Raw genomic sequence first — 12,117 nt, 5'->3', positions numbered from 1 at the left:
AGCTTACGCATGGTACCTTGGCAACAAAAAAACGAGGCATTACTCTGAGCAACTGCTCGAGTTACATTAACAGCAGCACACAAATATATTTCAGTAAAGAAAATCACCACATTTCCAAAAATAATTTAGATAGATAGCAAGATAGCAATTTCTTCCTTATAAAGACACAAATAAGAAGCGCATAACATGTAGTGAGCACGAGAAAGCTTTTCATTTAATCCAAGGCAGTTTCTTCTCAGTTTAAAAACACATGAAATGGGTTGGCTCTGACTCTTTAAAGAGAACAACAATGGCCACTAGACGACCGTGCATTTGATGTTGGTATGAAGCAAAGCGAAGTCCTTCAGTTAACAAGTTTTTGGGAAAATTAAGTCCTTTATAAACAGATTTCACAGAAATCCAGAAAATGATCTGGTTTAGAAAATAGTTAATGAATTAATGTCCAGCTTGACAGGCTGGTTCTCCCGATTTTAGCCTATTGTTCACAGCTGCAGCTATTCCCCTCAACTTCTGCTGTGCTGCTCCAAACGTCGCACAAACTTCGAGAACCCACAGCTGGTCATTGGTTCAAATGGGAAGATGGCTTTTTACCCACTTTGTCAGAACAACATGCAAAAAAATAGACACCAATGGACTTGCTGTTTTTTCCAGACATGGTTTGCAATCTCACTTCCTTAGATCATCCACACCTTTTGTCCTCTTCCTGAAGAGTAGTAGTGTTGGCTTATATAAGGTTAATCCAACAGCTGATTGGCGTATTTCATTAGCAAATGCTACCAGAGTTCTTTCACAGCACTTTGACCTAGCTCCTGATTCCCAATGCTGGCATACATTTTGAAAATTGGTGGAACAGAGCTTTGGCAAACAGTCTCGAAGTCTCTGAGCTTCTCCTAGGTCAGGGGTACTCCTAGTAGGCCCGAGGGCCGCTAGCGGCCCGGCAAGCCTTCCCTGGCGGCCCGCGGACCTTGCAGACATACCAACGTTTTCAATTTTTTTTGTTGGAGTGTCTGAAAACATTGCCGGTTCCAGCAGCGTGACTCGGAGACTCTGCTGCTCTGTGGGGGCCGGGCGACTCCAGCCACAGTCAGAGTGGAGCTGCAGGGGCGCTAAGAGGTGAAATACAACACAGCCTCATTAACATGCCAATGGTCTTTTAAAGACCTGTGAAGTGCTCGGGTGTGACTGTGTTTGTGCGTGCCCCGAGAAGCTGTCTAAGCCCAGGCACACAGAGGCAGGGTGAGATGACTGAGGGAGAAGGGGAGAGGGAGAGAGAGAGGGAGAGAGAGAGGGAGGGAGAGAGAGGGAGGGAGAAGGGGAGAGAGAGAGAGGGAGGGAGAGGGGAGAGGGAGAGAGAGAGGGAGGGAGAAGGGGAGAGGGAGAGAGAGAGGGAGGGAGAAGGGGAGAGGGAGAGAGAGAGGGAGGGGTGAGACCGAGTGAGTGAGGGCAAGAGAGGGGAAAGAGGGGGTGAGACCTAGTGAGTGAGGGCAAGAGAGGGGAAAGGGAGGGTGAGACCTAGTGAGTGAGGGCAAGAGAGGGGAAAGGGAGGGTGAGACCTAGTGAGTGAGGGCAAGAGAGGGGAAAGGGAGGGTGAGACCTAGTGAGTGAGGGCAAGAGAGGGGAAAGGGAGGGGGAGACCGAGTGAGGGAGGGGGGAGACCGAGGGAGGGGGGAGACAGAGTGAGGGAGGGGGGGAGACCGAGTGAGGGAGGGGGGGGAGACCGAGTGAGGGAGGGGGGGAGACCGAGTGAGGGAGGGGGGGAGACCGAGTGAGGGAGGGGGGGAGACCGAGTGAGGGAGGGGGGGAGACCGAGTGAGGGAGGGGGGGAGACCGAGTGAGGGAGGGGGGGAGACCGAGTGAGGGAGGGGGGGAGACCGAGTGAGGGAGGGGGGGAGACCGAGTGAGGGAGGGGGGGAGACCGAGTGAGGGAGGGGGAGACCGAGTGAGGGAGGGGGGAGACCGAGTGAGGGAGGGGGGAGACCGAGTGAGGGAGGGGGGAGACCGAGTGAGGGAGGGGGGAGACCGAGAGAGGGAGGGGGGAGACCGAGAGAGGGAGGGGGGAGACCGAGAGAGGGAGGGGGGAGACCGAGTGAGAGAGAGAGGGAGAGAGAGAGAGAGAGAGGGAGAGAGAGAGAGAGAGAGAGGAGGAGAGAGAGAGGGAGAGAGAGAGAGAGGAGGAGAGCGAGGAGGAGAGAGAGGAGGAGAGAGAGGAGGAGAGAGAGGGGGAGAGAGAGGGGGGAGAGAGGGGGGGAGAGAGAGGGAGAGAGAGAGGGGGGAGAGAGGGAGAGAGAGGGAGAGAGAGAGAGAGGGAGAGAGAGAGGGAGAGAGAGAGAGAGAGAGGGAGAGAGGGAGAGAGGGAAGAGGGAGAGAGAGGGAGAGGGAGAGGGAGAGGAAGAGAGAGTTGTGTGTATGCCGGGTCTGGTGGCTCAGTGGATGAAGGCATCAGCTGCAGGGACCAGTGATCAATCTCATGGTCAGTTTTTTTTGTTGCTCTGCCCCACCCCCTCCCCCACTGACCCCTCCCCACTGGTGCGGCCCTCTGACACAAACCACACTGTAAATGTGTCCCGAGAGAAAGTTTCTGAATACCCATGTCCTAGTCAACCTTCTCTGGCCCCTCTGGAATCAAAGCAAAGATCACCTCTTCTAGACCTCGGAGATCCCAGTTATTGAAAAAAGGGGGCTACTTTTGTCTTCCCTTTGACAAAAGAAGGGCAGTTACATACAGCCACGTCTTTGTTGGAGCGGTGCGTCGAATAGTATCAAACATATCTTCAAACTAAACAAGCTTGAGGGGTAGCCAAGAGAAGGCAGCAACAGACAAGCAGACCTTTGCATGAGTAGAGCTTTAACCAGTAGATAGCTTTTAACCAATGACTTACAAAGAGGTCTTCGTCACTAAGGAGTGATAATTGGAGAACCTTGATCAGGAGTGATGATGCCTGGATCTGTGATGAATACTCCCATAACGCCTTCTTGTTTTCATTATCTTTCTGTAGGCTCTGTAGAATTTCTAGGGTGTTCAGATGAATTGATTTATGATGCAGTACAAGATGGTGGAAGATGTAATAGTCTGTGGTAGAATAAGTCACAGGAGAAGCAGACAGAAGAAGATTAAACTACCCTGCAGTGAATATATGGGGGTGAGAGCTGAGGCAGAATATATATAAATCAAACTGCTCGTAAAGGATTGCTCTTTTAAAGTCCGAATCCATTAAATGCAGCACTCTCTGAAAAGACCTGCTTGAACTAATCTCCATTAATGTTGAATGCCACCTCGACGCAGTCTTCAACATAGATTTGTCCTGACTTCGACTTGCCTGGAGTTTTTAAACAATGCACTGCTTCCACCGCTTTCCTAACCACCTTGAGTTCTATACATTTTTTGTTCGTTCTAACTTGCGTATCAGCGGTTTTCTTTTTCCAAAACCAAAAAATATTCAAGTAAGCATGCACAAAGCCACAATTATGACAATAGTGCTAAGACTAGTGCTGAGGTGTTCATTTTCAACATGCACAACGTCAGCTGTGTGCGGCCTATGCAGATATGCTTTGTTGACAAATAATCAGTGAGGTTAATCTTTTACATAATCAAAAGAATATTTTAATCTGGTTGTTGAGCAGGATTATGCTCAGTACTCCGAGTCCTGGTATTAAAAATTACTAACCGCTTCTTGATCCAGTCTAGTAACAAGAGTTTTTGGCATAGTTTTCAAATCTGAGCCAGACCCCGAAGGATGAGATCCAAGACCATCTATTATGAGCAAGTAGCTTCCAGTGTAACATTAAAGAAAAATACTAATAATAATAATATAATAAAAGTTAAAAGGGTTGCACTATCTCAAATGCTTAATAGGTTTATGTAAGGCAATAAAAAACGGTGATCAACAACTTTCATGAAAAGTTATTGTATAATATACACCCTCTGGCATCAGTCCCCCAGAGTGGGTCTGCAGTGAAAGCTTTTGAGGACCACTGCTTTAGATTACCGAAGAGCCAGATTCAAGATTTCATATATTCAGGACATTTCTACCCTTCAGTTTGCTAGTCCTCATTCAAGTCAAACTTGACCTAGACCCTGTTGCCAATGGTCACTCATGGTCAATCACAGAGCCTAATAAGTTATTTTCTTTATTTGTAGGCAGCATACAAATATTGATTTGGTGAGCTTTATATTCCCTTTAATCTCTTTCAATAGAAAGCTTGCAGAAATTGTGCAAAAGAAAACCCAACCCCAAACATTTTTTTTAAAAACCAAAGCGACTGGTTCACCACCGCTTACCACTCGAGGATTTTCAAGCACATGTCAAAATATCACTGAGGATATAGTAGCAAATTATTTTGAGGTCAAATTAATTAGAAGAGTACATTTTTAACTCGTAAAAACATTTGTATTATTAATCAGGCAAATCAGGGGTTCGCACTGTTTCTCTCATTAACAAGGGAACAGTTACGAGTACTTAAGCAAGAGATATCTTGTGGCTCATTCATCAGACAACAGCTCGCTGACAGAAGCAGAACTGATCCATATCTCCCTCGCTTTCCACCAACAACTCGCGGTACCCGTTGCGCGGGTCCCGCTTCGTGTGGGAAGCAACCACAAAAGCACTTTGGCATCGGAGGGGTTAATTGAAAATCATCCTTGCACGGCTGCGAGCAGGCGGAGGCGCAGGACTACCTGTCCCAGGAGCGCCTGCCCACCCGCCCTCATTCAATCCACCTGGGCAGCTCTCCCATCAGACAACAGCTCGCTGACAGAAGCAGAACTGATCCATATCTCCCTTGCTTTCCACCAACAACTTGCGGTACCCGCTGCGCGGGTCCAGTTTCGTGTGGGAAGCAACCACAAAAGCACTTTGGCACCGGAGGGGTTAATTGAAAATCATCCTTGCAGGGCTGCGAGCAGGCGGAGGCGCAGGGCTACCTGTCCCAGGAGCGCCCGCCCTCATTCAATCCACCTGGGCAGCTCTCCCTGCAGGCCACGCCCCCTCATTTCTAGACCTTACAAATCAATCGGATTACCCCGGCGGCGCGGGAGCGACCGGGAGAAGCCCGGGACAAGGGCGGGACCGTCTGTGGTCGTCCGGGGACGGGACGGGCCACCTCCCTTTCATCTGGATTTTGTGATATGTGATCTCTATTTGAGGATCAGTACCTATCTTTCCTTCTTTAATACATTGTAACATATTACCTCCTGCCTGATTAATAACGGCTACCATGTCTACAAGGGGTAGCCGGAGTAAAACTGCAGCTGGAGGAGCCAAGGTTACTGGTCCCATTGACAATTTCATTACGAAAGCAAATGAGGCAAAAGACCATGGAATATCCTTATTGGAACGACGCGTCTCCCTAGAACTGGCAGAGGCGAAAAGGTCATCATTGGGCTTGTTAGCCTCGGCCAAAACACCCTATCGAGACTCTGAAACACATGTTAAGCCTGGTGTAATAGTTAAATGTTAAATGTCATATACTTGTAAAGCGCACAGCTGCCCCAGCAAAGGGGCGTCCCGGCGCTGTATACTGCTGGGGAACCCGTCCTGGCTTTCCCTGTGGGATGGTCCCTACTGGGAATCCCCAAGGTGGAGCCAGGCATCCCCGGCGTTGATGGGGCCGTTGTGGAGATTAGGCAAGCTAATGCCCAGATTTGCCGAGTGGGACCCCAGGTTAGAGTAAGCACTGAGGCGAGAATTGTGTAGTCCGCTGACCCTGGTCCACGACCCTGCTGTGTCAGGAATTGAACCCTGGTCCCGGGCCGACTTCTGCTCCCGGGTCTGCCGCCTCTAACCAGTGAGCCACACCACTCCAGTGGAAATACATAGTATGCCAAATACTGTAGACTTATCCGCAACCCAGTCACTGTCAGAATTACAGTTGAGTTTGGAAAAGTCACCAAATTTACATCTGACAGATGATTTTAACACACAACTGGGTATGGTGACTGAGTCAATTCCAATAGCAAGCCCTGTAATAGTCCCAGACTCTATCATGATAAAGGCACCTTAAGTTACCCCTAATATTGACACTTAAGTAGTTCTATTGTTAGTGATACCCCGACTATAAACCTGGACCGGCCGGTTGTAAACCCCATCCCTGATACACTCACTGTCACCAGTAATACTATGGATGACTCAACCACCATTTCAAGGAATTTGAGAGGTTTAAGGGAGGGGGCTATACAGAAACGACCACCACAAAGTTCAGTTACAACTACAACTATCCCTAGGGGGAATCCCCAGGTACAGAAAAAGCAGGGGAAGGGCCCAGCAAATAGTCTCAAGAAAGGGAATAAGAAAGGGACTACAGATTCTGCATGTCTAGGGGAAATGTCTAGTCTGGGTTTGATATGTAAAGATTGTAACACTAACAGCCAACTAATAATGAAGGTTGGGGAACTTGTGAGTGCTCATCTAGCTACCATAGATGCACGACTGGGGTTGATAGAAAAACAACTAACTGAATTAAGTACTATAATTAAAGGCCCCCCTGTAAAATCAAAGCACTGTCCTCCTCCCCCTCCGCAAAAAATTGCCCAGCCAGCATTAAAAACCATGCCACCCCCCACTATTACGACCAAATCTAAGGCAGCTCCAACGGCTAAGGATTTGGCAATAAAACCAACAGTACCCACCCCAACTGCAAAACTACAAGATAACAACCAAAACATCCCAGGGGATAACGCTACTAATGGGAAAGGTAAAGTCAATGAGGGAAATAAGGAAAAGGAGTGGCATAAAGGGAAGAAAGGACGATTTGCCGCCAATCTCCCCCCAGGTTCTATTTCTTATGTTGTAGTGATGACGGGAGTCCCCGGATAACATAGATGAGCCATCTTGGTCCTTACTAAACAAAGTTACACACTGGTTGAGCAATAATAGGCCCTTACCACCATACTGTGCTATTAAAATCCTGACAGTACGGAGAGTACCCTGGGTAGGCCATGAGAAAAAGAGTTCAAGGTGATTGTGTGATCATTAATTTCGATGACCCTCGCACAGTGGACTACATCTGCTCCTGGGTTAGTAAGGGATATAACGAGGGTATCGAGACAAGGCACCTTTCATATTTCTACCCACCAAGAGGAAATGTTAGACAAGAACGTTATGACCATGGATTGGATGAAGTGTGGACTCAGGTGGGACAGAGGGACTTAGGAAACAACTGGGGAGAATGGGGGAGAAACAACCATAGGCATAATAATTATAGAAACTATCAGAGATGTCTTCCGGTAAGGGATGCTATTTGGGGGTTCCCCACATCTAACAGATTTAATAGTTTGGATATGGTTGACTGACTCCCATCACTAACTGAATCACAAAATACTACAACAGATGTTAGTGTTAGGGGAAAAATCAGCAGTGAGGTTGAGGTGGGAAGTATACAAACAGATGAGGCACACCTTACACCAGCTCAAGGCTTAGTTAGTGCACCGGGTCAAATGGTGTCCCAAGAAAAGGAAGAACATGCCACCCCCTATGAGCTGGTGGCACAGAGGATTCAAGACCCGGGTCGTTACATTAGCATTCAGGATATTAAGTTAAATAGGGGTAAAGAACACTTACAGGTGCCAAATAAGGAACTTAAGATTATAAGCTGGAATGTTGCAGGACTCCAGCAAAGGGTCTCTGATTTGGAATGGCTAAAGGTTATTTCGGATAAGGACATAATATTATTGCAGGAAACCTGGGCGATAACTGCGGTGCACATAGAGGGCTTTCACTGTTATTGTATTAAGGCCGAAAAGCCTGTTTTTGGCCGCCCGATTGGAGGTTTATTAATCGGGTTTAAGATAAATATAGGGGGGGTCTATAAAACTGATCCCCTCTAAAAGTACAAACATTCAGATAATTGAGTATACCCGTAGGCTTCCATATTACCTAATTAACTTTTATAATAATGATTTTAGCTCAACTCTGAATAAGAATTATATAGAACTTTTCGGAGAATTATCTAAAATAGCGGAAAAATCTCATAATCAGGTGAGCACTAGGACAATTCTAGCAGGAGATTTTAATGCGAAGTTTACAAAATCTAAAACGGACAATATACAAATAGACAGGGCTTACAAACGGGGCGAAGAATTAGAACGCTTCCTTAATGAACATATCCTAACAGACATAATGGATGTTAATAAAAACGAGCCACCTACTTACATCCCAACCTTTAGAGGACGAGAATTCTCTAGCACAGTGGACTATATCTTTATGTCTTCTGACCTAATAGATAGAGTCAAGAAGGCTGGTGTTCTTGAAACCGCCTTCATGGGACCACAATGCCCTGGAGGTTAACATTGGTTTAGGTCCCTCTAATGCCTTTGCTCGCACTTTGGGAGCTAGGGATATCATGGCCTCGACTAATAATTTAAGATTAAAATGGCGAGGGGTAGACAGTAGTCAAGTAACAAACACAATTATAAGTAACCATGGTTTGTTAATCGAATCCTGTTCTTTGGATGATGGGAACCACCATAGGATAGTAAAAGATTTCTCTAAATTCTGCTATACCATAAAATCCCTCCTAAGTGTCCCTATTAAATCGACTGCCCCTGAGCCAAGGTGGTTCGATTGCTATTGTTCAGCAGCAAATAAAGCCCTTCGTAGGGCTTTAAACTGCAAACCTAGAAGTATAAGGGATGTAAGGGTCGCTAGACAAAATTATAAAACAGCCATAGGTTCAAGGAAGGCTGCTTTACTAGTTGAGCAATGGGAGGCACTAACAATTGCTGCTGCGATAGGGAGCAGTACGACTTTCTGGCCTGCTGTTAAAAAGATGCGGGACATGGGCAAGCAACTAACTCCAACTAGTTGTACCATAGCAAGTGAGCAATGGGAACTGCATTTTTCCAAAATATATGCTAGCCCTGGAGCTGCCATAGGAGACTATGCCCCAGGAATACTGGAATCTTTAGAAATTACCGTGGGGGAAGTCACCGTGGCCATTAATCAGAGCCTTGGTAACAAGGCACCTGGGCCTGATTGCTTCCCAATAGACATAATAAAGTATAAGCCGGAACTCTGGGGAACATTTTTTGTAAACCTCTTCAATAGTCTACCGTTTGTCCCAATACCCGCAACCTGGTCCACGAGCATAATAGTGCCCATTTATAAAAAGGGCGAAAGATCTGATCCTGTAAATTACAGGCCTATTTCGCTCCTGGACAACACATTGAAGATCTTGGGCAGGGTACTGTACAACAGAGTAAATGATTGGGCTGAGGAAATGGGGGTACTAGACCGTTGTCAAATGGGTTTTAGATGCAAGGTTGGGACTATCGAACAATGCCTAAATCTAAATCTTTTAATAAGTAAATATAACATAGCCAAGGCATCACCCATCTACCTTGCATTCATGGATTTATCGTCCGCATTTGACCTGGTAAATAGGTCAAAATTGTGGTCGACTCTTTTGTCTTACGGCCTAGATCCCCCCCCTGGTACATTTCCTCGCCTACCTGCACAAAGATACAAAGGCGCAAGTATGGATTGACATGGAGGGTACAGTTTCCGGGCCAATTAATTTTGAAAGAGGTGTGAAACAGGGGTGCGTTTTAGCACCCCTGTTATTTATTATCTATATAAATGGCCTGAGTAACTCTCTCAAGAAGGCTACCTCAGATGTTCCCAAAATTAAAGGAGGCCCACTACCTTGTCTTTTGTATGCGGATGACGCTGTGCTCATGGGATTAACACCTAATGCCCTACGTGCACTAGTCAGGGATTTTTCTTTCTATATGGGGAATTTGGATCTTAAAGTAAATTTAAAAAAATCATTCATTATGTCCTGTGGGCCGGGTGCCAGGCAACTAAATTCTATTACGATAGGAGCTGATAAGCTGCTCTCAACTAAAACTTTCCCATACTTAGGTATAGTCTTTGCTGCGAACGGCCTGTGGAGTGTTTTAAATGGCCCACGCCACAGGCAAGTTCTCAAAGGCTATAAACTCAATTTTATCCCTTCCCAGACCGAGGAAAATTGGAGCAACTAAGGCAATCCTAAAGATATACAGGCTACAATGTACTCCTGTGGCAACCTACGGCGCCGAAATTTGGGGGTCAGTAAAAACCCCCATACTACAAAGAGAAGAGAATCAGCTCTGTAGGAAACTACTGGGGGTTCCCATTTCATCATCGGGGTACATTTGCCACTCAGAGTTGAATATACCTTATATCAGTGATTTTATTGCTGCAAGGCCCGCACTATTTTGGTTGGCTATTTGGGCAAATGACTATGCTAGCCTAACACAGGACATCCTGATGGAGTGCTTAGCCTGTGATAAATGGAACAAGATCCCATGGCTTCGTGGTATACAAGAAAGTTTGTCTAGCATAGACAGAGGTGACCTCTTTGATAATCCATCTCATATTAAGAGTAACGATAAAAAGGAAGTCCAACTTGAATTATATGCCACCTATAATGGAAAAAGACTGTCAGAAGAGATGCGAAAACAAACTGTTGTGTCCTATATTAACAATGGCTTATCAATTCAACAACTCCCATTGTATTTGATACTGCCAATGTGTAATTGGGAAAGATCCTTACTTTTCAGAATGAGAGCAGGAACGCCCCATATTTTAAAAAACATAGACCACTCTCCTTGAATCAGTCCTATTTAATGCTCCTAAAATTAGAGGATGATGAACTTATATTCCGCACAAGCACTTTCTTAAAAGTTATTTTTAATGTACGTAAAACTATGGAATGCCCTTGATTTATTTGCAATCCTCATGATTATTGACCTCCTTTGCACTTTATACAATGGAAATGTGTTACTCTGTAATTGTACTGATATGCACTTTATAACATTTATTGCATTTACTGTAACTGTAATTGTAAATATGTTGTTTTAAACTGTGCTTTTATGGATTTCTTGCAATCCGAATAAAGATTTTGAATCGAATCACTGAGGATATAGTAGCAAATTATTTTGAGGTCAAATTAATTAGAAGAGTACATTTTTAACTCGTAAAAACATTTCTTTTATTAATCAGGCAAATCAGGGGTTCGCACTGTTTCTCTCATTAACAAGGGAACAGTTACGAGTACTTAAGCAAGCGATAAAACAGCCAACTTAGCAGCAATCCAATTAGGAAAGACAAACCCTTAGCATGTATTAAAGGAGAAAGGTAAATGAATTGAAAAGAAAGCAAACGCATTGAACTACACAATTTCTCAGAAACAAAATGCACGGTCATCAACATGCACACAAAGATGCAACTATTTAAACTGGGTCTGAGTGTGCTGGACAAAAAATGGAAATTAATGCGACCAAACAGGTACATAAATGTATACACAATAGCAAACTAAATCAAAAAGAATAAGTCTATAGTACACTTGGGAATTATTGCATGGTAAATATATATCTACACTTACCCTTTGTTCCCCCTTTCCGTCCTTTTTGGTCACCTTTAGAGGACTCGCCTGTATCTCTTAAAACCTGCATTGCCGTGTTGAAGTTATCTTCTCTGAAATCTCCCTAGAAGTAAAATATAACTTGAGCACAGTTTTTTTTTCTACAAAAAAGTGTTACATTTTTAATGATGTAACCTGGACTACTTATTTTCCAGGAAAAGTTCTTCTCAAATAACTTACAATATAGCTAAGACATGTTCCACTTTGCAACACCCGTTACAAATTCTGCTTAGTGGCTTCTAAGAACACTTGCGCTCTGTCTAGTATGAGATAGTACAGTCACCTACTGGATGACATTTGGGTACGATAGACGTTGTTTAGCTCTAGGTTACATAATTTTGTGATCTGGTTTTTAGACTAGGAAAAATTAGGGGCATGTAGAAAGATGCTAAAAGATTGTATGAACGGCTGAATAAGGAATATGTTATTTTCTCTGTGAGCATGTGTCGTAGGTTGTAGTGCTGTAGATTTACATGCTGTGCATAATCCTGCCATCTAGTATGGAGTCTGGGCACTAAAGTTGCTCTACTTTGAAAAAGCTTTGAGTCACAGGACAGACTCCTCCCTTAGTGCACAATGTACATGGGCACCAATTACATCCTTAGATTCTTTTCAGCAGAGTGAGAGAAACATTGAAAATGAAGTGGAACATATTAGAAAGTGGATGTGTCCTGTGCATTGCAGCTAGTGAAAACAAATGTGTAATCAGTGCCC

The 12,117-nt window shown here is 44.9% G+C and overlaps 1 protein-coding gene across 1 annotated transcript in view; it reads right to left on the bottom strand.

The window, feature by feature from the left end:
* The window catches only part of MTREX (Mtr4 exosome RNA helicase), a 751,215-nt gene that overhangs the window by 448,256 nt on the left and 290,842 nt on the right, over positions 1-12,117 (bottom strand). The window contains exon 10 of the mRNA XM_086960637.1: positions 11,365-11,467. Coding sequence (XP_086816763.1) covers positions 11,365-11,467 — 103 coding nt within the window. The remainder of the gene's footprint in view (positions 1-11,364; positions 11,468-12,117) is intronic.

The sequence above is a fragment of the Lissotriton vulgaris genome, chromosome 3_1, assembly GCF_964263255.1.
Source record: "Lissotriton vulgaris chromosome 3_1, aLisVul1.2, whole genome shotgun sequence".
Classification (NCBI taxonomy): Eukaryota; Metazoa; Chordata; class Amphibia; order Caudata; family Salamandridae; genus Lissotriton; species Lissotriton vulgaris.
The sequence above is the reverse complement of the archived record's forward strand: the minus strand, read 5'-3'. Positions and strand labels throughout refer to the sequence as shown.